This window comes from Mirounga angustirostris, unplaced genomic scaffold (genome assembly GCF_029215605.1).
Source record: "Mirounga angustirostris isolate CCGP_5_RB_7025 unplaced genomic scaffold, mMirAng1.0.hap1 SCAF_17, whole genome shotgun sequence".
Taxonomy (NCBI): Eukaryota; Metazoa; Chordata; class Mammalia; order Carnivora; family Phocidae; genus Mirounga; species Mirounga angustirostris.
The window spans coordinates 42,329,538-42,354,495 of NW_026991725.1; the positions used below are offsets into that span (position 1 = coordinate 42,329,538).

General features: G+C 59.8%; 2 protein-coding genes across 10 annotated transcripts in view; one reads left to right on the forward strand and one right to left on the reverse strand.

Annotated features, from left to right (window-relative positions):
- The first annotated feature begins 3,378 nt into the window (after positions 1-3,378).
- CBX2 (chromobox 2) lies at positions 3,379-12,841 on the forward strand. The gene is made up of 5 exons (XM_045888331.3): positions 3,379-3,537; positions 3,610-3,653; positions 4,649-4,714; positions 6,994-7,096; positions 8,494-12,841. Exons 1-5 carry the CDS (start codon positions 3,466-3,468, stop codon positions 9,793-9,795), a joined length of 1,587 nt encoding a protein of 528 aa, XP_045744287.1. The 5' UTR covers positions 3,379-3,465; the 3' UTR covers positions 9,796-12,841.
- Positions 12,842-18,538: 5,697 nt separating this feature from the next.
- CBX8 (chromobox 8) overlaps positions 18,539-24,958 on the reverse strand; it is a 34,607-nt gene continuing 28,187 nt past the window's right edge. For 8 of the 9 annotated variants that reach the window (XM_064583470.1, XM_064583469.1, XM_064583471.1 and 5 more), the window contains 4 exons: positions 20,578-20,621; positions 20,319-20,384; positions 20,137-20,203; positions 18,539-19,683 (listed from right to left, as the gene is read on the reverse strand). In XM_064583470.1, the coding sequence (XP_064439540.1) occupies positions 18,790-19,683; positions 20,137-20,203; positions 20,319-20,384; positions 20,578-20,621 (1,071 nt within the window). In that variant the 3' untranslated portion in view covers positions 18,539-18,789. Of the gene's footprint in view, positions 19,684-20,136; positions 20,204-20,318; positions 20,385-20,577; positions 20,622-21,011; positions 21,171-24,958 lie in introns of those variants that run through there. The other variant, XM_045888329.3, reaches the window with a different exon arrangement.

A 24,958-nucleotide genomic window follows, 5' to 3' on the forward strand; every position in this document is an offset into this window, starting at 1 on the left:
CCGTCACTCACACCTCGGTCTTGCAAATGCGAGGGGACCTGGTGGGGGACAAATCATCACGTTACGTATTAAAGACTGTGCAGTGTATCACGGCAGGTCCTGAGTTCACCCCACGCAAACTGCCGCTGGGTGTGCGTGGTGGTCGGTCCTCCTCTCACGGCCAGACCCGACTGTAGTCAGGAGACAGTATCCGTAGGAACGAAGAGCTGCCCTGAAGCTGCTTTGTAAGGCGCGACTCATGGTGCTTAGTTTTCGCTGCCAAAGGTAGCAGAGCATGGGGCGCTGGCTTCATCTCCAGCCCTGACTTCCATTCACTCGGGAGGGACACCACCCTTCCTGTCTCCCCGCCTCGGCTTCTCGATTCAGAGGAGCGGCATGAAAACTGCTGCTCGTGTCTCAGCGATAGCTCAGACACCAATGAGTTAATATTTATTATTGGCACAGTCACTTGCCTAGAAAGAAAATGGCATTCAACGAAGTGCTTGGTCTGAATGCACTCCCATATGCCTGCGTGTCTAAGATCTTTCCGAACAGGTCGTAGACATTCTTGAATGCAAGAAAGCCTACGTGGGAGTGCGAGCGAACTACGCTCCGGGATTCAATCACGTACCTGCCATACTTCTGCCCGCTTACGTGCTTAGAGTCTACCCCTGGCATCCCTGTGGACCTGGACTGTCCAGGAACATGACCTCTCGCTACGTGGGACGATTTAACTTTCAGTTACTTAAAATTAAATACAATTAAAAATTCAATTCCTCAGTAGCACTGGTCACATTTCACGTGCTCACCAGTAGCTACAGATGGTGGATGGTGGATGGCGATGGTGGGGAAGAGGGCAGGTACCAGCCACCCCCATCCTCTCGGAAAGCTCTTTCAGACAGCACTGCTGCGGGCTCCAGACTCCGTCTCGTCATGCCGGGCTGACAGCAAGTGCTGAGTAACTCTTTGCTGGATGAGTAAGAAAATAATGAGTTCGGACTTGTCTTAATAATTCCTAAATGTGACAGAACGGAAGACAGAATCTGCTGGAGCCCAAACCCGTGTTTTGACACAATTGGATTAGCTGGAATTATCATTATTCCCTTCTGCCTTCTTCCGGTTTTGTTTTTATGGAACACTTTACACATTTTGGATCAACCTTCACCCTATTTATCTGCTCCTTTAATTCTAGTCAAATCTGTCATTATCTGTGCCTCCAAATAAATTATCTAAACACTATTTTACCCAAACTGGGTATTTGCAGTTGAACAGACAAGGTATGTGTTAAACTTTCCAGGAAATTGATTTTTTTTCATAGGTTAAGATCAAATTCTAGACAAACTTATTTCTCAGGGCAAGAAAGAATTCCCCTTTTTAAGCTTCCTTTCCTTTCCTTTTTTTTTTTTTTTTAAGATTTGTATTTATTTATTTGACAGAGAGAGAGACAGCGAGAGAGGGAACACAAGCAGGGGGAGTGGGAGAGGGAGAAGCAGGCTTCCCGCCCAGCAGGGAGCCCCACTCGGGACTCGATCCCAGGACCCAGGGATCATGACCTGAGCCGAAGGCAGAAGGCAGACGCTTAACGATGGACCCACCCAGGCGCCCCATGCTTCCTTTCCTTAAAAAAAAAAAAAAAATTAAGCAAGTATCCCGGGAACCATATATCACCAAGAGGAAACTGGAAACTTCCAGGGCAAAAACCTCACACCCAAGACAAACTCTGCAAGGAAACCTGAGTTGAAACTGATCCAGCTATTTTTAGGATTACAATAAATACCCCTTTGGCTTCAACCCCACAATTTACTGCCTAGTTCCAGAAGATAGGGACACAAAAAGAGCTGGAGATTGTAAGCGACTCTCTGCACCCCAGGATTGCAGGTTTCGTCCCAAAACAAGGGTTCTGGGCTGCGGCCCCTCCAGAGTGAGCCATCATTTCCACCCCCAAGCCCCCAAGCGAGTCCTCCCCTCCTTCCTTCCTGGAAAGCAGAATCTAAGTTTGCATATGTTACCCAAAGTCTCTCCAGGATATCAAATGAATGTAACATATTTAGCCAAATAAACTGCAGAACATGCCAGAAATTGAAAGATGGGCTCCTGCAGTTCCCAATTTTTACAGCAGGCGTTTCAGTTAAAACAACAACAACAACAACAACAACAACAACAACAACAAAATATATTTCTCCTGCAGAATCTTCATAAATATGGCTTTACCGATCAAAAATTACTTTTAGACATTCCCCTGCAACAAGAAACGACTTTGCGATTTGCTCAGCAGAGAGAGCACTGTGCAGGTGCGTTCAAGGGAGAAGCAAAACCAGAAAATGGATTTTCATTGAGTTAAACCGTCCTGATGCCGAAAAAGTCAAGGCTGGTGTACATCTCCTTTATTACGAGTTTGACTTGGTCTGACTCAAGACCTAAATGATTTCAGGGGGAGTTGCTCCATGGAATACAGATCTCAGCGGAAGAAAATAAAAGGCAGCCGGCCCACGATGAGCCCACAGACTCCAGGCCACCCCCTTCTAAACGAGGTCTCCTTTCGGGTCGCGTGCAATCGCTCCGAAGGACACGTCCCCAGATCCCAGCGGGCCCCTTAGAGACCTAGTCCTAGGTTAGAACCATCGCCTCAAACCTCGCTCCCACCCCCACATTCATTTCATCAGAACAGTGAAAGAAAAGTAAGAAAAGGTGCAGTTGCTTTTCTCCCTGCGCGCGCCCTAAATCTTGGGGGCTGGGTTCCACTCTTCGCCGCTAAAAGAAAGAACACGGAGCAGCTCGCCTCTTCATCTGATGCATTTTCCGCTCTCGCCTTTGGGGGGAAACAAGCTAGACTGCTCCCCCGCCCCTTACTTTGTCTCCCATTCCCTCCCCGCCCCCGGCCCGCTTGGCTCCCGCGCAAAACGAGACTTCTGCCCCAAACCGAGGGACCACTGCGCGGAAGCGGAGGGCGCGGGTGGGGCCCCGCAGCAGCGCCCCTCGGAGGCCGGGGCAGGAAGCGGCCCACTTCCCCGCTTCGGGCCAGAACAATGGCTTTCTGCCCGGAAAGCGAAGTTCGGAGGAGGCCGGGCGCGCCCCGAGGGGGGCCCAAGCGGGGCTTGGCGCGCGGCCCCGAGCCCCGGGCCCCCGGGCGCCCTTCCCTGCTCGCAAGGGACCCGCCCGCGCCCCCGGCCCGGCCCCCGCGCGCGCGCGGGACCCCAACCCCGGGCGCGAGGCCGAGCCCGCCGCGAACAATGCGCGCCCCGCCCCGCGCCCGCCCCCGCGCGCCCATTGGCCGGCGCCTGACCGGGTCGGCCCGCGGGGGCGGGCGCGGGCCGGGCGCGGCGCGGGGGCGCGGCGGCGGTGCGCGTGCGCGGGGCGGGCCCTGCGCGGGGCGGGGGCGGTGCTTTGTGTGCGGCCGGCGGGGCGCGCGGCGGCGGCGGCGGCTGTGCGGGCAGCGGCGAGCGGGGAGCGGCGGGCGCCGCGGTCGGGGCGGGCGCGCGCGGCAGCATGGAGGAGCTGAGCAGCGTGGGCGAGCAGGTCTTCGCCGCCGAGTGCATCCTGAGCAAGCGGCTCCGCAAGGTGCGTGCGGCCCGGCCCGCGCCCGCCCCGCGCCCGCCCGCCCCGGCTCACGCGCCTCTTCTCTCCCTGCAGGGCAAGCTGGAGTACCTGGTCAAGTGGCGCGGCTGGTCCTCCAAGTGAGTCCCGACAGCGCGGCGCGCGCCTTCCCGCCCGCGCCACCTCGGCCCCGGGGGGCGGGGGCGCCCGCGCGCTGGGCGGGAAGTTCGCGGGGTCCCTGCGGGCTCGGCGGGAAGGGGGCGCGCGGCCTTGCGCGGGGCCGCCCTTTGTTTACGGGCCCGCGGGCGCGGGGCTGGGCGGCCTCCCCCGGAAGCCCCTCGGGCCCCGCGCCCCGGCCCGCTTCCCTCCCGCGCCGCGCGCTCCGCCCGCGCCCATGTGTCGCCTGCGCCCCCAGCCCGCCTCAGCCCTCCCCAGCCCTCCCCGCGGGACGTGAACCCCCCTTCTCCCGTCCATATTTTCCCCACTGTAACCTGAGCTTCCTATTGATGGACGTAAGGGCTCCTTCCCCCCCCCCCCCCCCCCGCTTTTAAAGTAAGGAAGGGGACTTGGCATCCCCGGAAGGGGCTCTGTTTACAGCCCCTCGGGCACACCCGTTTCCCCTTTCTTTCCGGACCCCACTTTTCTTTCTTTGATTCCCCTCCGGGTGCCCTGGCCCGCGCTCGCTCGGGCGCCAGCCACATTGTTCTGAATCTTTGGGCAGCGCTTCTGTGCCCCTCGGCCTGCCCCTCCCTGCATCCTGGAGCAGCCTTCCCTTCCCTCGCTGGATCCGGGCCAGGCTTTGGGGGCTTCCCTCCCGGCAACTTCCCATTTTATTGGGATTGGTTTTCCTCCCAAGGGGAGACTGGAGTTTTCCTGAGGCCGAATGTTAGTTAACTGAGGATTGAAGTGGTGGTTTCCCTTGGAGTTTGGGGCTGAGGTATTGGCCTTAAGGCCCCCAGTCTCCAGGAACTCATCCTAGGCACGGGTGGGATTTAGGGGGACTCTGCCACAGCACCCCGATGCCCTTGCCATCAGCAGGGATTGGAGGGCGAGGGGGCGGCCCCACTCCAGCTGGTTTGTGAAGTGGCCTTTCCCGGCCTGGTGTTTCTTGACGCCTTGCGTTTTGCTTTTCCAGACACAACAGCTGGGAGCCAGAGGAAAATATCCTGGACCCAAGGCTGCTCCTGGCCTTCCAGAAGAAGTGAGAAAGTTAACAGCACGTGTGGGAAGGGGGAGAATGTTGGGGAGAACGTGGCCTGTGGCGTTGTGGTTCAGGGCCGAGCGGGCCTTCTAGGGGTCCTGGGCTTGGGCTGTGGTCCGAGGGCCTCCGTGCTGGGGCTGTCAGGGGAGGTGGGCCCAGCTTTGAGGTCCCAGATGAGCCCCTCCCCGGCCTTCCCTTGGCTGGCCAGCACCATGTCCAGATCTCAGAAGTCACTGTTTTAGTGCTGCTCTGGGTCCTTCTGACAGCCAGACTTGCAAAAATGAACCTTCTCGGTTCCTTCCTGAAAAGTTCTGGCTTCTCTTGTTGGCCTTTTCTGTTGAGTCATTTGCCAACAGCACTAATAACTAGGATGGCAGGTTTGCCATAAAAACAGTGGTCTGGCCGCCCAGTGCTCCCTGAGGGTGCCATGGAGCAAGGGAAGGCCCAGAGAGGGAGCTAAAGCAGCACAGCAGAAAGTTAGTGGGTTCTGTACCGGAAGCGACACATTTATTTTTCTTTAGACTGCAAAACAGGTGGTATGGGGGGGGGTGGACCACCCTTGCAAGTCTCAGGGGACAAACTTGCTTCTGTGATTTTAGATGTCATCTCTATTTTTAGATAGAGTTGGGTTAAGAGAGACGTCCTTGAGATAGGCAAAAGGGTGACGAGGGGCAGATGATGGAGGGGCCAGCCTCCTGGCAGGAGGGTCCGGGAAGCGATGTCCCTAAGCACACTGCGGGGGGATGGGGGGTGACTTTACTGCGGGTTGCCCTACTGATAGACGCGGATAAATGAGTTGCTCAGCAGCTTTCCCATCTGGGGTCAATCTGGCCAGCTTGTTCTCTGGTCCGCTTTTTACCCCCACTGTAGCGGGGTCTTCTCCAAGAGGCCTTGCAGTGGGAAGCAAGTAAAGATGGGCTTTGAGCAGAGTTAGGAGAGACGAGGCCAGAGTACGCTTGCCTCCATACCTCTGGAAAAGCTTATCAGTAATTTGTCCGCTGTTGAATTCATAATTTGGGTCTTGTAAGCCTGGGCAGGGGAGGGGTGGTGGGAGCTGGTCTGTTTCTCTGCAAGACAGCCCCCTAACTGCTGAGAGAGTGTGTGTCCTTTTCGGTTATTGCACACCAGACAAGAACTAGGGTGAAATATCCAGGAGGTGCGAGAGTTGAAAACAAGCATGGGGTGATCTGGGGATCATGGGGAAGAGAAATCTGGGAAGGCGGGTGTCTCCCCCTATGCACCCAGGCGACAGCCCCCCCCAAAACTAGGAGCTGGCAGTCCCGTACTTGGTGGGGGGGGGTGGCGTTTTTAAGGGCAGGTCTGAGATTCAAAATCTACAGAGGAGACCCAGGGGGTGCCCCCGCCCTTCTGGGAGACAGGTTGGGGGCTGCTTCGGAGAGTGTGAGCTTTGTCTGGTTATACTAATTGGATTCTTTAAGAGATAGCCTTCCAGGCCCCAACAAGATGACAGTTGCCCCTTTTAATTACTGGGAAGAGTCTCCGGATCAGCCTCTTCCCCAGGGGTGGCTTGCAATACAAGCTTTCTCTGGGGGTCGGGCTGGAGGCAGCTTTCTTGGCTTCATGACCCCGAGTTCTGGGAGCTGATTAAGGGTGTGTGGGCTTTGAGCTCCAGCCACTTCGGGATGGGACACCTCCAGTGCATCTGTCAAGAGCACAGTCTAGGAACAAAGAGGTGTTAGGAAAAGGAAGCCGGGAGTGAGCCAAGGGCACTGGCTCTGGGAAGACCAGAGTGCAGGGTGGGACCAGAGCCCTTGGTTCCCCTGACCAGAGCTCATAGACTGGAGAGGCAAAGGCTGGGGCCAGTGGTCCTTGTCTGCCAGCCCACGACTCTTGTTTGGAGCGCTGGGGTTGGACCATGGGACAATGAAGGCTCCTTCTAGTGGGCTGCATTCTAGAAGTTCCACGAAACATTCTCCCCATGGAAAGTGGCCGGGATTAGTACAGGGCTGTCTGAAGAGGAGTCTGGGAAAACTGGAGAATTGTTCCTTTCCCGGCTTTGCTGAAATTTCTTTCACTCATTTTTACCCAAATGCAATGAAACCAATAGGTAAAAAACTAATACCGTATTGGAAAGAGGAGGGTTAGACGTCTGCCTTGGGTATGTTCATGAATGGCATGCGTTTCTGCAGTGGGACTGATGATAAGCTACCGCAGGCCCGGAGTGTTGAGGGGCGGTGTTTGGCGGCCTGGGGTTCCCATGTGGTGGGAGAGGGTGTGTGCACAGGGCTTCTCCCACCTTGACTGGTGATTGTCTTAAGGGAACACGAGAAGGAGGTGCAGAACCGGAAGAGAGGCAAGCGGCCCAGGGGCCGGCCGAGGAAGCACACGGTGATGTCCTGTAGCCGCCACTCCAAGCTCAAGGTGGGTGGCCGCTGACCTCTTCGCACCGCTCTGCACAGAGTGGAAGGCAGGGGCAGGAGGGTTGAGGGCTCTGGGGAATGGGGATCGCGCTGGCTCCTCCACAGAGGTCAATCCCTGGCTCAGAAGACCTGTGCCTTCTGCCTCCTTCCTTGCTGGTGGCTCTACGCCTCGGCCAGCAGGGGGCAACAGCAAGCCCCTGCCCCTGCGGCCAGGAGGGCTGGTCCCCTCTAGAGCTGGTTTCTTGTTCATTTGATGTCCCTTCTGCAGTCCTTTCTAGTGGATGGCAGGGTCAGACTTGGCTGCCGACCACTTGCTTGGGGGAACAGAAAAAATCAGGACGCATGCACACAGTAGGTGCTCAAAGGTTCACTGAGTAGACTAACCAGAGCAGCCCACAGGGACACACGCTTGGGGGTCCGGGGCAATGCCCTCCCTTCAGCAGTTCAGAAGCAGGATGGGGAGAAGGGTCACAGCCCCAGTCTGGGATGTGCCTAGGTTTCCTTTCTCAAGGGCACTGCCCCAGGATCCCGAACCCACACAGTGTGGCCAAGAGCTCAGGCACGTACAGAAACCTCTCTTCTGGGAGGCTGTGAAAACCTCACTTTAAGGTTTGATGGCTGGTCCGCACTGGCCTGCTCTTCACAATCTTCCTTTCGAGTAGGACAGTGGGAGCCGGGGGGTCCTGTGCTCTCGGGCTCTCATCAGCTAGAGGGACCAGCTGGGGACCACGGAAGCGGCATAGAGGCCGTGGGCCTGGCTGGGCAAGGAGGCTCTGAGGCTCCGGGTTGGATTGGATCGTGCCCAGCTGAGGGCCCGCAAGCTTCACAGCAGGGAGCCGGTGTTGGCTCCGTTTCCCTAAAGTGTGCCCTTGGAAATGCCAGCCCAGTGAGACACAGGGTGCCCTGACGCCCAGAAGTCAGGAGGGCAGCAGTTTGTTCCCCTGTGTGCCGGAATGTCCTGAAGGGGTCCGATTGGGAAGTGGGAGGATTGGAGCAGGATGTCCCCTTGCTTCAGATTACGGAGCGCACTTACACGCACTACTTAGCCTGCCTCGTAAGCTCTGCGCTTCCCTTTCCAAGTTGTCTGCTGGGGAGCCTGGAGCCAAACCAGCGTCCCCCCTTCAAGGCCGTAGTGCCCGGGACGTGACCGCGCATGCTCTTTGCTTCGTTGCTCTGCTCTGATTTGACAAACCACCTGTTCTTTGTTCTGCTCATTCTGCTTTTAACTGCATCTCATGGAATCTCACAAGGACTTTTCCGATCTCTTCTGGACAAGCTGGTGCGTCATCGCTCCCTCCTGACTGCTTCTCTGGGGTGGCAGCCACCGGAGGTGTCAGCTGTGAGGGGTCCTGGGGGCCCGGCCTTCCAGCCGGTGACACCTGTTCTCTGTCTTTTCAGGAACCCGACGCGCCCTCCAAATCCAGCAGCTCCTCTTCTTCCTCCACGTCTTCCTCCACCTCCTCTGATGAAGAGGACGACAGTGACTTAGACGCCAAGCGGGGTCCCCGGGGCCGCGAGACCCACCCGGTACCTCAGAAGAAGGCCCAGATCTTGGTGGCCAAACCTGAATTGAAGGACCCCATCCGGAAGAAGCGAGGCCGCAAGCCCCTGCCCCCGGAGCAGAAGGCGGCCCGGAGACCCGTGAGCCTGGCCAAGGTGCTGAAGACCGCCCGGAAGGACCTGGGGGCACCGGCCAGCAAGCTGCCCCCTCCGCTTAGCGCCCCCGTGGCAGGCCTGGCCGCTCTGAAGGCCCACGCCAAGGAGGCCTGCAGTGGTCCCAGTGCCATGGCCACCCCGGAGAACCTGGCCAGCCTGATGAAGGGCATGGCTGGCAGCCCCAGCCGGGGCGGCATCAGCTGGCAGAGCTCCATCGTGCACTACATGAACCGAATGAGCCAGAGCCAGGCCCAGGCCGCCAGCAGACTGGCCCTCAAGGCCCAGACCGCCGGCAAGTGCGGCCTCGGGCTGGACCTCAAGGTGAGGACGCAGAAGGGGGAGCTGGGGATCAGCTCCCCAGGAAGCAAAGTCCCAAAGGCCCCCAGCAGTGGGGCTGTGGAGCAGAAAGGGGGGGGTACAGGGGGGCCCCCCTATGTCCACAGTAGCAGCAAGGGCCCTGCTGGGTGCCTGGGCCCCCAGCCTGCACCCACCCAGGAGCTGAGCCTCCAGGTCTTGGACTTACAGAGTGTCAAGAACGGCACAGCGGGGGTGGGCATGGTTGCCCGCCATGCCACGGCCAGCAAGGGCGTCCCTGCCACCTGCCCGGCTGTGGGGAAGAGCGCCGGGGGCGGCCCCGCAGGGGGGAGTGGGGCCACCATGCCCTCCGACAGCAGCAAGAGCGAGAAGCTGCCTTCCAGGGTGGCGGCTCTGCCCTCCTCTGCGGGCAAGAGGGACTGTGTCAGGGGCAGCGCGGCCGCCAGCAGTCAGGAGGGCCACACGGCCCCTGGGGAAGCACGCAAGACAGCCTTGCCCGGAGAGCTGAGTGCCGGGGAGGAGAGCAGCTCCGACTCAGAGCCCGGCTCGGCCTCACCGCCCGGCGCCGCACAAAACCCATCTGTGTCTGTCCAGACCAGCCAGGACTGGAAGCCCACCCGCAGCCTCATTGAGCACGTCTTTGTCACCGATGTCACTGCCAACCTCATCACGGTCACGGTGAAGGAGTCCCCCACCAGCGTGGGCTTCTTCAACCTGAGACATTACTGATGCCTTGTGGCGGCCCGGCTCTTGCCCACCCTTCTCTGGCCTCTGGTTTTGCTTTGATAACTGCCCTGCACCCCCCAGCCCTTTCTGGGGTCCGGGTGGCCTCCTTCCGGGGCAGGCTGGGAGGGGACTTGCTGTGGCCCTGCCTGTGATTTCAGGCAGGGCAGTACCTTGATGCCTTGCCAAGGCCTGGCCTTGCCCTCGTTCCTACCTCTGGGCCTTTGCTTCACTTCCCACATGCCTCAGGAAGTCTGCCTTCCCGTGTCTCTGGCCGAACGTTCCTCAAGGCCGTCCCGTTTGCTGTTTGAACTGCCCTGCCTATGACGGCGGGGTGGGGGCTCAGCTTTCCTCTGCATATCCGGGGGACACAGCTGTTAGAGGAGGGATCCAGCTAGTAGTTCCTGCCCAGCGGTGGGGAAGGAACGTGGACTGGGGTGGGGGCAAGGCCTTGAGGGACTGCTCCAGGGCTCAACTAGGGGGCAGCTAAGGGACCTCGCCAGTCAGGACTCCCCTTCAGAGTGGTGCCCGACTGGCAAGGACCAGGGCGCCTGTCCGTCTCCCTGTCCCTGCCCCATGCCAACAGCTCAAGGCTGCGACCTGAATGTAGGGCAGGTGCTTGCTGTTGGGGTGCTCAGGAACCCTGCAGACATCCCTGGTGCCATGTGACCCTGGCTCACATTAATGTTGGCCGAAAGTCAGCACGAACTGGGAGGGGTCTGGTCCCACAGCTGTTTCACTAGAGCCTCCCCGTTTCCAAGGGAGCAGAAGCGGAAGGGCATCACTTTGGCTGCCCTCCTTTCTGCTGCTGGTGCTGTTCTGTGCAGGGACAGCTGTGGCCCCACAGACTGCCCCCAGGAGCCCCTGGAAGGTGGGAGTGTGGGCAGTCGCCGGAGTTAGGCCCACCCTCCCGTGGCCTGCAGACTTCCGGCGTTGGACCTGTCCGGCACAGCTCCCACTGTGCCCACTTCTGCCGCGGCCCACGGGCACCTCCTCTCCCTGACAATCCCTCCCACCTTCGGGGGTTCCACGAGCTCCTTCCCAGCTGCAAAGCCGTGTCCCTGAATCCTTTGGAAGTGGGGCACAATCTGAGAGGCCTGATCTGCCTGCCCCCAGACGGGCCGAGTCTGGGAGCCGCCTGGGACGGCTCATGGCAGAGAGGTGGGTCAGGGAGTGGGGTCACCAGGTCTTTGTGATGCCAAAAGAAAAGTGGAGGTGCAGGGTCCTTTTCTGCCTCAGCGGTTGGTGGAAGCCAGCCAGCCCGTGTGGGCACTCTGTCCTGTTGCCTTGATCACGGGGGAGCCCAGGCTCACACGGGGGGCTCTGCTTTCTGAGGGGTGGGCCTGCCAGACCTCCAGCTCCCTTGTTCCTCACCCTCCGCGCCAAATAGAGATGGCTTTTGTGTGTCTGAATCAATTTCAACAGTGTGCCTTTGGGGACAGACCCGTGTCCAGGACCTTGCTAAGGGGTATCCACATGTGGCTTCTGGGTCACCTGCGTGGTAGCCGTGCTGGGCTGCGGTGGGAGTGGTGCCCATCTTGGCAGATCTGAGGGCTCGGCATCCCAGACAACCAGGCTAGAACTGGAAAGCGGGCAGCAAAGGGGAGAATTGCCCCCTCCACTCTCCCCCCCACCCCAGGAGGCGGGGGGAAGAGACTGCAGCTCACTGCACAGTCTGGAAGAAAGGGATCCCAGCACCCTGGGCCGCTGACACCAGCTTCCCCTCCAGTCCCCGGACACCCCGATGTTCCCTGGCTGTGAGTAGAGGGGCTCCTCTGGGCTGCCTTCCCCTCAGAGGGGCTGATGGCCTCCAGGCTCTGAGACTCCCTTTCTGCTGGGCCCCGGGCTTCCTTAGAGGCTGCAGAGCCGGGTCGCCAGCAGCTCTGAGCCCTTAGGGCCACCCTGGGCTGGCGTGGGCTGCTGGACAAATGCGTGTCAGCACTGGCCTGACGTTCTCAACAGCCGGGTCTCCAAACCCCGACGTGGTGCCTTTGTTTACCAGCTACTTCAATCCCAAAGTTGACTCTGCAAACACCTTACTCCCAGCCGCTTTGCCTTCTTGCTGTGTTGCGTGGTTTTCTCAGTGCTTGTGACTCCATGTGGTTCGTGTTTAAAAGGGTGTGTGCGTGCGTGTGTGTGTGCGCGCACACGTGCAGGCGTGACCGCCTCCGCTGGAGAGTTGATTGTCATGTTTACCAATAAAAGTAGTGCTCTCTTACTTGCTGCTATGTGTGCGTGTGTGTGCACGCGCGTGTGTGTGTGCACGGCATCAGTCACGTCTGATTGGAGATCCCTTGTTGATTCTGCAGGGTTTCCCACATGGATTGCGTCACAGTGTATGCTGAATGGGTGTTTTAATCGTGTTGTCTTTGTTTGCTTGTCATGGATAGGAAGAAGCGGCCAGTCTGTCCTTAAGAGGGTTTGACATATTTTTATATATTTTTTGGTACCAAAAAGAGTGTGCCTGGGTTTGGTTACACTCAAAATCCTGACGTGACTAAGAGGGCTCTGGGCCTAGAGGTTTCATTAGGGGGAAACAAGGAGGAGCAGAGGTTTGGACCAGTGCCAGTTGCTGGCTTGATTTGTGTTTTTTAATTAAAAAAAAAATCATTCATGTATGCCACTTCTAATTGCTTTAAACTATGGCTGTTTGTTTGCTTTTTTAAAAGAGAGAACAAAAGTGAATATGTTACTGCCCCGGGAAGCTTAAGATCTTTGTTGAAGCAGGATGGCAGCCCAGCCCCCATATTCAATCAGAACCTACCAGTTAGAGAAAATGCTTCCCCCAGGAAGCCAGTGGTGGTTTGGGGGGAGGGGGTGGGAGGAGGGGCGAGGTAGTGCCTAGATGACCAGATTTTTGCTCAAGTATATCTAAAGATTCTGTTGCCTTTCTAGTATTTTTGGAAAACTAACACTAGGCATAGGTTGCAGGTTTGTTTTTTGTTTTTTGACATTAATTTATTTTGCAGGGGAGACATTAGTGAGTGGTGTCGGGGTTTGTCTTACTTTCTGTTAACTTTTAGTATATCAATAAATCTTTTTTTAAAACTTGTCAGCCTGGTGTACATCACGCGGGATGCCTGGAAACAATAATCTCTCTTCACTTGCCCAAAATACTCTGGATGTGGACTGATGGAAACATCCAAGCCTTCGGGAAAGGGCTAGCCCCTTTCCTGGAGTGCAGGGGGTGGGGTGGGGGGGGAGTGTTTTTTCTAAGCAAAGGGGTGGGGTTGGTTACAACTGTGAACCCCTACACCAGCAGTTCACAAAGGGCGATTGGGCTACATCGGGAGATGATTCTGGTGGTCATGACTGGGGGGCAGGGGTGAAGGTTGCCGCTCCCAGCATCTAGTAGGCAGAGGCCGGGGACGCTGCCTGCCCGACATAATAAACTCACTTGGAGACCTTTCCCAGAAAGCGAGACTTAAGTTAACCCCCAAGACACTGTGCTGGAAAGCTGCATAACCCCTTGAGTCCGCCCCGGTGCTAACACTTTAGAAGGACACAGCTCTAAGTCCCCCAGAGGAGCCGCTGTGGCACTCCAGAGGTTTGGAGTCGCTGGTACTATTGTACTCCTAACTCCTAGCTCATAAGGAGCTGATTTGCCTATTCTGGAGCCTTCCCTGGGCCTTTGGGGTTTGCATTGCCCTCAGCCTGAATGTGTTCATAAATTTCATCCTCCAGGGAGAATCAAGCTCCCTTTGAAGTGAAGACAGAAGTTGGACCTGGATGTTGGCCTCCACCAGTTGAAAGGCTAGTTGGGGCAAAGGCCTGGATGTTTTCCTTGGGGAGGAGGTTCGCACTACAAATAGAAATGCAACGCACGCTCCAGAAAAGGCCAGAGAATTGGAAGTGCAACTCTTGCGGCGAGGCTGCAGGCCTGCTTGCTTCTGCTGCCCCTGCAGAGGCTGGACCTGTTCTGTTTTGGAGAAGGTGGGCAGGGGTGACGCCTGCCTGGCGGGCCTCTGGCCTTTGAGAGGGCAGAGGGGGGTGGGGATGGCCCGGAAGGAGTGGGCACGCAGAGCAGGAGCCCGCGCTGCCCCCGGTGGCGAGCCAGGCTTTCGTGGGAGCCCCTGTCTCTTAGAGCCTCCGCCGGACGGCTGCGGGGCCCTGACCCCCACCGGCCTTTGTTCGTTTCTGCGCGGCTGATCTGATGGCCTCATCCACCTCCTTCCCAGAAAGCATGGGCTGGGCTGCCAAGGGGCCCGACCCGGCCCGCGGCCTCCCCCGGGCTCAGCCCCGCGCCGCCGGGTCCAGCGCAAGGGCGCCTGGCGGGATGGTTCAGCAAGGCTACGGGGATCCCGGCGGCCGAACACCCCCTTCCTCTCCGCAAGGGAGGGCGCAGAGGGGGCGCCCACCGTGGCCCACTGTAGCGTGCTTTGGGGTGGGGGAGATGCGGCTTTCCCAGGGCCGCTTTCAAGACCCAGAAAGGCGCTGGCCGCGAGCGCTCCGCGAATCGAAAGGCCCGGAGGGGGTGGGCGCCCGGAGAGGGACTCGGGCCATCGCCTCTAGAGGGCGCGCGCGGCCCGCGGACTTCGAGCCTCTGGCTCTTCGGACGCGCAGGGGACATTCCCCACCTCGGGCTCCTAGCTGCCCCGGGGAACCGAATGGCTCGACCCCCACCCCGACGGCTCCCAGAAGCCCCTGGCAGCCTCCATTTCCGAAGTGTCCGGAAGAAAGCCCCGGCCCCAACCCACAGCCTCTTCCCCGTGTCCAGGCCCCCAAGGCTGGACGCCGTGGAGCGCCGCCAAACACTGAGCAGCTCCCATCTCAGACTCCAGCTGGATCCGAGGCCCCCTCCGGGCCTGGAGGAGTTTTTGGTGAGAGGAGAAAGTTAGAGCACGAGCCCCCAAAGCGCTGGATGCCGGCCTTCTCGCCGTCGGGTCTCCCGCTCACAGCACAGGGCCTCCCCTGGGATCGGTGCGTCGCAAGCGTCAAAGGGACAGAAAAGTGGATTCGATCCGCCGCGCTTCAAAGAGCCATAAAGATTCCAGTCCAACCAGCGCCGGCCAGAGGAGCCGACCCTGCCCTAGGACAGAGGCGGCCCTGCGGGCGGAGGCCCCCGCTCCTGGTCACTCTCCTGGAGAACCTGCCCAGGGAACGGATACCGCGCAAGGAGCTCCCGGTCAAAGCCGGGGTTGATGGTGGCCAGCCAGGCGGGAAAAGGGGGCAGAGTCGGCGCCTCTCATCTTCCTAAACACGAGTCCTCTCCGCTGCCCAAACACCCGGGAGAGGTCGCTTGAGGGAGTCCCGATCGAGCAGCCGGGCCACCGCTCAGGGGCGAGCGCCCCTGGCGCCCCTCGCCAGGCCACCCCACTCCATCCCCGCCCCGACTCCGCCCGCTGCGGGCGCAGGCCCCTCAAGTCCGAAGGGCACTCAATGCCCCATGACCCGCTGCCCCAGCCCCGGCGCCAGTCGCTCCCTCCCTCCCCGATCCTCCCACTCGGCTCTCAGAACTGGGGAAAGAGGCGCGGAGAGCACCGCCAAGGGCGGGGTTCCCAACCGGCTGGCCGAAGACCGGAGCTGTGCGGGCGAACGCGTCCCCACGCCTCTCCCTTCGCGCTCTGCGAGTGCGCCTAGGTCAGGGCTTCTCTGCGTGACACGGTCCGCGGGGGGGCTACAGGGGTGGGACTGGGACAAGCCATGGCCCCCTTGGGGTCCGGAAGGCGGTTCTCCCATGCCGCCCCACGTCAGCGCCCTGCAAAGTCTTCGCCCGGGAGGGCCAAGAACCCCTCTCCCCACCCTGCGCTCTGCTCTTCCCGGACCGCGCCTCGCCCGGCGTTGGGGCTCCTACACCCCAAGAAGACCGGGGACGGAGAGGCTGGCGGGGGGCGGGGGGCGCGGGGCTGCGCGGCGGCCGCGCCAGGTTCACTAATCACATCAGCGTGCTCTGCGCCGGCTCCGAGCAGCCAGTTGCCTAGCAATACCCGCGAATTCAATTCCTCAATCAATAGGCGCGAGGCGCTGCATTTCGGGGAGCGCTGGCGAGGCTGGGTGGGTCTGGGGGGCGGGTCCCGCGACAGCACCAGAAAGCAGGCCTGGAACCGCCGGGCGCACATCTGTGGGGCGCCCGGGCCTCGGGGACCAGCGCCGTCGGGCCTAGGGGTGGGGCGCGCGCGGGGGGGTGGAGCCCCGCCAGAAGAAAGGGGACCCTAAAGGTCGTGCCCATCCTCCTGGTGTCCCCGAGTTCTGCCTGGGTCCCAGAAAATTGCAGCCCGTAGGTGAGGAAAGCCACGACCTCCCCCCTGGAGGCTAAGGAGAGTCATGGCCCACTCCCTCCGGATCCCACCTCTCCCCCCTCCCCTAGTTGGAAAGTTCCCCCAGTTGGGGACGGGCCTTTACTGGAGGAATCCTTCGGGGCCGATGGGGGCAAGGGTGGGGGTGGGTGGGATGAGACAGGAAGAAAGGGTCCTCTCTCCCCAGGCTAGTCTTCCCTCTGCTCCAGTGGGGAGGGGGGAGGGGAAGGAATAAAACCGAGACATGTCTCTATTTACAAAGTATATATTTAAACACGTAGAAAGCGGTATTGGATACAGACATTCACGACCGCAGAAGATAGGTACCGAAGCTTCACTCTTGAGCTGAGGCGGGGATCGATTCTAGATTTGTACAAATCTTAGAATTAAATCAACTCAACACACGCACATCCCGCGCGGTTGCAGACTCCCAGCCACGCGGCCCTGGCCCCTGCCCACCCCCACCCCCCAGGTCAGCGTCGCAAGAGCGAGCGGAAAAGACACACACGCATGGCCACGGACAGACGGCGGACAGAGGGGAGGCAGGGGCAGAAGCAGGCTGGCCCCGGAACGTCGGAAGGAAGAGTCAGAGTCAGCCCCGAGGGAGGGAGATGGGAGCCAAGGGAGGAAGGGAGAAAGGAAGGCGGCAGCCAGGTAGACACGTGTCCCCGAGTTACCGTCCACTGGGTAACAGACATGTCTCTTCAATGAAGCTTCATCTGAAAATAGCGTCCACATTTTAGCAGATACACTTGGTCAACGGCGCTTCTTTATACAAAGTCTAAAATACCAGTTTTACAAATGTGAGCAGATAAAAATCCCCATTCCAGGGGCTTCTCTTTATAGGCGCAATTTGATACTCAAAAACAAATAAAATCATGTAGTACACCGTCTTCCTCTTTTTTTTTTTTTTTTTTACCCCCTCTCTTTAAAGGCAAGAAAGTCTCGAGGCAAAGAGGGAGGCGGGGAGGCGGGGAGTGCGGAGGAGGACAAGGCTGGAGTTGCCACCCTGTATCCCCATCCAGAAGCTCCCCCCCAGCCCCGGCCCCCCCGCCTCGCTCGCCCCGAGTCTGTGCTTCCTCCCGCGCGCAGGACCCCCACGCCCTCCCTAGACAAGCAGTGGGCAGTCGAATCTTCCTAGCCCTCTAAGGGCGGGGGAGGCCGGGGAGGCCAAAGGATCAGCCCTCGAAGAGAAGGACGTGTGTGTGTGGGGGGGGGGGACAGATTTGTGCTTTCGAGTCGAAAGAGGGGCGCGCGTTCTGCATCCCTGGAGCACACGGGGGCGCCCCGGGCCCCGCCGCCGCGCACGGCCTCCCCCGCCGCGGCCGTCTCTTTTCAACCCCGGCTCCTCCCGCCCCCTTTGGCGGAGTTTGAATGTCGAGTTCAAATAGAGAACACTCCGCGAATCGAAAAGGCCTATAAATTATAGCTTTTGCTTTTAAGAAGAGGGTGGGGGGGGGAGGAAAAAGCAAAAGTTTCTGATGCGCATTCTTGGATGAAAACCTCGCCTCGCCCCTCCTTCCCCTCGCCCGCCGGGGCCGCCGGGGATGCGAGTCCCGCCCGGCCCCGAGCCCCGAGGCCCGAGCCTCCGCCGCACTCCCGGCCAGGCCTCGGCCCGGAGCCCCCGCTCCCAGCCGCGCCCGCCGCCGCGCCTCCCTCCGTGGGTCCCGCAGGGTGGGCCTGTCTGGCCGTGCGTCCATTCGAGAGCCGGCGGCCCGCCCTCCCCGAGGGAGGCAGGCTAGTCCAACTCTTCCTGGGAGGTGGGGGCCACCGTCTCTTCTGGCGAGGCTAGAGGACGCGAAAAGGAAAAAGTCCACCCCCAAACACTTCTCCTGTAAAGCGACTGTCTCGAACTCTGGGCACTGACATGCAATCCTCCCAATTTATCCTGGCATTTCGGGAATGTAAACAGATTCGCTGGATTTCTTTTCTTTCTGTGGAGTAAGGAAAGGAATCGAGGGAACTGGGAGATTTTATCCACATGACATACACACGATCGGATCGGCGTGTATCCCACACAAGTTATCTCCCGTAAAGTGCATTTCCTGATGTGGTCCTGGGGGGAATCTGCTGCTCCCCACCCACCTGCAACTTTTTACCTTCAACATCACACACAAAAGTTATTCAAGTGAATACTGCCCCCCCCCCGCCCCCCGCCAACAGACTTCTTAATCTTAAAAAAAAAAAAAAAAAAAAGGCCAAACACACTGACCCCACCCCCTTTTTTTCTGATTGGGGAGCCAATCTTTTGTTGGCCTAGTGGGCCAATGGGAAGAGAGAAAAAATCCGGGTCCTGCCTTGGTTCCAGGGGTCTGCCAAGGGGCTGTGGGAAAAGGGAGGAGGGGTCAAGTGGGTAGGCTGAGTCCCTCCAGACACCATCAGAGAAGTCCAGTACCCAGGTCCCCAACCTCCTTAGTGCCCTGGGTGGCTGAGGGGCGGCGACTCAGCCCGTCTGCCCCAACTAAACCACACTGAGTCTCTCTCTCTCTCCTTATTTAAATAAAACAACTTCAAGAGTTGAAATATATATATTTAGATATTTTGTCTTAAATAACATATTTACATCTAATAGAAAATATAACTCTAGAGATAATCTTTCCAACCAAAACTGAGGGGAGGGAGGAGGAATGGAAAGGGTTGGGTGTGTGAAGTTAGGGACAGGACCAGCCAGAAGGCCGCCTCCCACCCAGAAATAAAAAGCATTATGCCAAGTTTGCGCTCCCACTCTCTCTCCTGCTCTCTCGTCCTGGGATCACCCACCAATTCATCTTTTCTCTTTAAAAAAGCCTTGGTCCGTGTTACTTTCCTTAATGGTGACGGTCAAAAAGTTTGAGGTCACGTCGGTGACCACCACCTTCTCCAGGTTGGTCAGAGAGGGACTCCAGGACTCTTCCTCTGGGTCCCCCAGGATTCTGGCCACTGGGATCCTGGCGATGAGAGACGGCCTTCCCCCCTGGGCCCCCATGTCCCGATACAAGCCCCCCACAGAGCCAGGGGTGCCTGAGCCATGCCGGACCCGGGGGCCACCTGGGTCCAGGGTGCCCTGGCCTCTGGCCTCCAGGAAGGTGGCCCTGTGCTTTATGACCCTGGCCGGAAAGGTGTCCACAGCCAGCTTGCCTGTGGCCTCCGCCGGGCTGGGGCTGGCCACACCGCACTGGGCCAGGTCCGAGTCCTGCCTCCGGGCCAGCTGGATCACGCTGTGGCCAGCTGGGAACTTTCCTGCCCCGGAAGGGGCCTCCTCCAGCTTCCTGCCCTTGAGGTAATCTCCGAGGCCATCACTGGCTTCTCCCAAGGGCCTCTGCGAGGGGTCCAGGAGCTCCTTCCGGGGCTTGGGGCCTCGCTTCTTCGAGCCGTCTCCCGGTGAGCTGGGTTTGTCATCGGTGCGGCTGGCACCCCGCTCCCGCTCCCGCTCCCGCTCTCGGTCCCGCTCGCGCTCGCGCTCCCGCTCTCGGTCCCGGTCCCGCGGGGGCTCCACCCGGCAGGTGCTGCCAGTGCCGCTGCTGCTTCCTGGCGGGGACAGACCCATGTTCCGAAGGCCCTCACGGGCTCGGGAAGTAGAGGCCAGGTCCTGGGGGGAGCGGCCAGGGTAGGGGATCCGGATGCCCCGGGCTGAGTCGCTTCGGAACTCGTAGGTTTTGGCCTTTGCCTTGGCCTGGGCCTGCAGGAGAGAAGGCATGTCAAAAGCAGAGCAGGGCCCCCTGCCCACTCCCCCCCACCCCTCTTCCAGCGGGGGCCTCCCCGCTTCACCCTCTGATGCCTCGGGATTTCTATATGGGTGGGGGTGGGGCTTAAGGGCAGCAGTCTGGGGGAAGTGGTAGAGAGTTTGTCTGGATGGAAGCAGCCATTTGCAGCAAGCACACCTCTTGCTGGTATTGGACTGTGTGTCTATTTGGGATGGTGCGGGCATAATCCTAGGGTGGCTAAGCCCCTTTCCCCAAGACACCCCTTGGTGCTGCCACTGACCTGGTGACAGCCCGTCTGGGGACTCCTTCCTACATCATAAATGAGCAACATGCGTGGACACCCCAAAGGTCCATAAGCCCTCAGGGCCCCCTTCCCAAAAATCTCACACTACAACATTGCTTCCCGCCAATGGGCGCTGCCATCTCACCTTGAGGAGGAAGGTTTTGGGTTTGGGTCCTCGCTTTTTGGGGCCATAGAGCTCCATCTCCCGTTCCCTAGAGACAGGAAGGAAAGAGAAAGGGGGTGTGTGAGTAAAGAATCTAGTGGGACTCCAGTCCAGGCTGGACCCCTGTCCCTAAGTCAGAGTCTGAGGCTTGGAAGGGCCTGTACCTCTCCTCAAAGGCTGCGAGCAGGCGAGCATCCAGGATGTTTTCTTCGGGTTCCCATGTGCTGTACCTAGAGGAAATCAGGAAGAAGTGGGCGTCAGTCCCGGGAACAGGGACAGAGCGGCGGGTGTGTGTGTGTGTGTGTGTGTGTCTCTAACTTTTCTTGTTGCATTGTGTTGTATTTCAACGTAAAGGGAAAAAGAGGAAGAAAGAAACCTCCCGAACAACAGTCTGGGGTTGAGAATTGCATATAACCTACTTACTTCTGCGACCAGCCCTTCCATTTCACGAGGTATTCCATGCGTCCCTGCGGATGCAAAGGGGAAAATGTGTGTGCAAGGGGAGAAATGCATGACGAGGACACAAGAAATACATGCAAAAAATGCATGCACCAAATGAATGCGCGAAATCCCATCGCGAAAGGCACGCGCTCGCTGCATCACCCCCTGCACGAAACGCTGCACAAAGTGCATGCACCGGCATTCATCCCCCCACCCCGCCCCCCACCCATGCAATCTGTGCATCGCTGCAAGTCTAAGGAAAGCGCTTGGGCTCAGAGCCGCCGCCACCGCCGCCACGGCCGCGGCCGCTGCTGGGACCTGGGGGAAGGGAAGCTGGGCTGCAGCAGGGGGAGGGAACCCAGGCCGGGAGGGGAGGGCTCGGCCAGCCTCGGTCCGAGGCCCACGGAGGTACCTACTTTCCGTATGCGCCGCTTCAGGAGGGCTTCGGCCGCGAACACCCGCTCCCCCACCGCTGAAAGCTCCATGTTGACTCGCCGCTTCCCCCCTTGGCCGCTTCCAGGAGCAGAAAAGCAGCAGCCAGCCCACGACAGACCATAATACTCTCCCGCTGACGTCAGTTCTCCTCCCCCTCCCGCGCGCCCGCTCCCTCCCCGCCCCCCTCCCGCCCGCCCGCTCCCTCCTCCCCTCCCGCCCCGCGCTTCCTCCGGCCCCACGTGTTGCTAACGACGTTGCTAAAGCGGAGCGGCTGGGGCCTGAGCCCCTGCGCGCTGATTGGGCGAGCTCCGGGCCACGCCCCTCTCCCTTTCTCCCCCGCGTTGCTACGTGACCCGCGTTCCAATCGCCAGGGGGCGGAGTCCGAGGCTACTCCAGAGACAGAGCGCGAGGGGGTGGGGGCCGCCGCCGGAAGTGACATAGCGGGGAGGGCGGGCCCGGCCGCTGTCAGTCTGCGGGGCTGGTGAGGGGGCTGTCCACCCTCTGTCCTCGCCGGGGTCCCCTCCGCCGCCACCAAGTTGTCCCTCCGGTGCTCAGCGTCCCCCAGGGCTCTCGCTGGGACCCCCGAGGTGGTGTCAGCCACGCCCCGCCCCCTCGGCAGACCCCGACCGCCCCACCCCCACCGCCCGGACTCGCGCCCTCCCCTCCCCCCCCAGCCGCCGCCCGTGCCGCACAATGCACAATGCACAGGTGCTGGGGCGCCGCGGGCCGCACCGGTACCCCGAAAGCCGGCCTCGCGCCCCGGACCCGCTCCCCTCTTGACACCCTCCCCCCTTCCGCACACCCGACCCTCGGTCTCCATGACAACGGCCTCCCCCGCCGCCGTCAGCCCCATCCCGCTAACAAATCAATGTGCCTGTGTCTCTGTCTCCTGTCGCGCAGCCCTGCCCTCGGCCACCCTCCGGGCCCTGCGAGGCGAGCTGGGCTCGAGCGCTCGCTCCTAGCTCGGAAGCCGAACGCAGACCTAGCGGGCACCCTCTGTTCCTGTCGAGCCTTCCCGCGCCCCAGAACCCCGCGGGGGACGTCGCGCGCCTTCTTCCAGCCCCCGGACCTGTCCCCGACGTCCGCAGCCACCTGCCCCTGCCGCCAGTCCGTGCTGCTCGTCCCCGCCAGGCCACGGCACCGCGCGTCGCCAGCCCCGACCCCTTGCCGGGGGTCTCGGTGTGTTGGGGGAGGGCGTGGGCGACCACCAAGGCAGAGCCTGGAGCTTGGCTGGGGTTGGGACGAGTGGCTGTGGGGGCATCCCGCTCCCCGCGGACCCGGGCGCCCTGCGGGGCCTGTGCCGTGCACTTCCTTTCCACGGCTCTTCCCGACGTGAGCAACAGACACTCGGCCAGAGAACCACGAGCGGGAAGTGGCGGGGGGCATCGCGGGGTCCAGTGCTGCTTGAGGGACAGGGGCTCACAGGCGAAGATAGGTCCAGGAACGGGGGCGAGGGCCGGGCCACGGATACCTTGCGTGCGCACACACGCACTCACAGACGCTTTTGCTCAGCTCGCGGTGACCCGTGGCTGGGGCGGCGTCGGTGACAGCCCAAGTCCGGGCCCAGCTCTCCCCGACCCTTTTCTCTTACCGCCCAAGCTGCAAGTCACAGCACCCACTCCTTGGAACCCACGATTTAGTTAAAACATCGGTAATAAACTTGACTGGAAGCGATTTCCCTTGGCGAGGAATAGGGTGGGAGAATAGGGGGGAAGAGAGAGAGAGAGAGAAAAGCGAGCCAAGGAGTCTGACTCGAAAGGGCAGGAAGCCCAGAGCGGAAAACTGGCCTTCGGTCCAAAGTTAGGTGCGCGCCGGGCGCCGGGCGCCGGGCGCGGCGCGGTCCCGGGCGCGCGGGACAGGCGCGGCTCCGAGCCCACCTTCCCTCCCACTCCCCGCCCCCGCCCCTGGAAAAGCGGGGTTCCAGGTTTTGGCCTTGCTCCCAAACTTTACAAGGTGGGCGCTGGGTGAACATTCTCATCCCTGGCCGTTCTGTCTTAACGAACAGCGAGTTGGCGACGGCCAGATCGCCCAGCCGACCCGCGCGGGCCGCCCGCGAGAGGCCGCCGACGGCCGCGTCCTTAATCATAAAAAGTCATTCCCGGTAACAAATAGTTTCGTTGGCCGGTGCTAGCGATACAGCTGTTTCTGTTTAAGCTTAAATACTTTCCAACAGTTTGGGCAGTAAAAATAAAGTCGGCCTCAGCAGCCTATAAGTGTCTGGTTTCCCCGCCCAGAGAAAGCCCACCCTGCGCCCTGGGCCCGGGCCGCTCTGCACGCCCCGCCTGTCCCCTTTTGGAATCCACTGGCCGCGTGGGCGACGTTGCCGGACTGCCCCAGCCCCGCACCAGCCGCCGGAGGAGGATCGAGGGCCACCTTGGAGGCCTGCGGGAGGGAGCCTACGCGGCCAGCCGGAGGACCAGACCCGCTTCGCCTCCCGCCCTCCCCCCACCCCTCGCAGGCTGTCTGCGCCCGCAATGAGTGGCGGTTTCCCTTCAGATAGGGTTTCTGGAGCCCTGTCCCCGGGAGTTGTGTTTGCGTTGGGTGCCTTCACAGACCCGGAGTTTGCACGAGGCGTGCAGAGGTCGATGGTTTCAGTTTCACGCTGGAAAAGTTAGCGTTCCTCCTCCCTCCCAGGGTTTCTCTTCTTTCCTTCTTTATTCTTTTCCTTCCTTACTCCCTTCCTTCCTCTCCTCCCTTCCTTCCTTCCTTGCCTTCCTGCTTTCCTTTCTCCCTCCTTCTCTCCCTTTTCCTTCCTCCCCCTCCCCCCTTTTCCTTCTTTGCCTACATGCCTTGGGAGTTTGAAGTGGGGAAATGCAAACCCTGGTGTGGCTATGCACAGTCCCCTCCTCTGGAGGGGTACCGAGAAATGTTCCCCTTGCTTTCTTGCTGCACCTTTCTGCCTTTCTTTATGCCTGGTAGTGAAAACTCTTGTTCGGAACAAACTTATCGCTTGTGAGGTGTCTGGATTTGCAAACATCGGGGATTGTTCCTGCAGAGCCCACAGCAAAGATAGAACTCAGTCCAGAAGGGAACAAGAGGTATAGTATAATCTGAGATCAGACTGAGCCCCGTTCTTCTCAGCAGCAGACTCAGTCTTGCCCGCCGACCAAAGCAAACCTCCAAGGTGGGGGTGTTACCCCTGCTTGGCACCCGCCACCAGCTGTCCCAGATAGAGCAGGGTTACAGAGAGTGGGAAAACGGGTCACTGAGAGACCTCAGCTCGGGGAAGGTTTGAAGACTGAGAGGTAGCAGTCTGAGAAATAGGCTTGTAGTGGGGCAGGACCCAGAGCTGGGGCCTCCCTGGTGGGCATCGAGGATGCCTGAACGTGCCAGGAGAGGGCGCTAGCCCCCGGGGAGGGGGGAGGCGTCATTCCCGCAGAGTGGGCAAGGGTTCTTTCAAATTTGTCAGCTGGTGCCACAGTCTTAGAAACCAGGAGAAGATGGAACCCGCTCCCCACTTTCTTACTGAATTATTCAACTTTTGCCACCTCCCTTCTTTCTTCCACACAACTGCTTTTCTCTTTCAAAGTTAGTTAATTGCTTTTCCCATGTGCACCCCTGGGAGTAAACAAAACAAAGTTTCAAAGAACAAGAATCCTCTGCTTTTAATCCCACTGCTCCGCGCCCTAGGCTGCGGTTGTCAGGTTGGAGTGCGCAGCCTCTGCAGTAAATAAGGTAACTGCTTCCTATTACTTTAGCCCCATATGGCTGCAATTTGAGTGTCTTTGGAGACAGTGCTTGTGTTGGGGCGGGGGGCAAGGGGGAGTGAAAGTGGAAATCAAATGCTCTCAGATCGCATTTTTATGAAGGAAATTGTGGGCGATTCTCTTAGCAGCCTTCCCTCCACTCCTAGTTCCTGAGATGAGCTGCCCTGTTTCTTTGTTTACGGAAACACAGGCGCCCGCCCACCTCGGGGCACCTGCTTACC

What these genes read in the sequence shown, in the direction of transcription:
- CBX2 (XM_045888331.3), top strand. Translation starts at nt 3,466, where the DNA reads ATGGAGGAGCTGAGCAGCGTGGGCGAGCAGGTCTTCGCCGCCGAGTGC. An exon ending in TGAGCAAGCGGCTCCGCAAG is followed by an intron (nt 3,538 to 3,609) that starts GTGCGTGCGGCC and finishes CTCTCCCTGCAG; the next exon opens with GGCAAGCTGGAGTACCTGGT. An exon ending in GCCGCCACTCCAAGCTCAAG is followed by an intron (nt 7,097 to 8,493) that starts GTGGGTGGCCGC and finishes CTGTCTTTTCAG; the next exon opens with GAACCCGACGCGCCCTCCAA.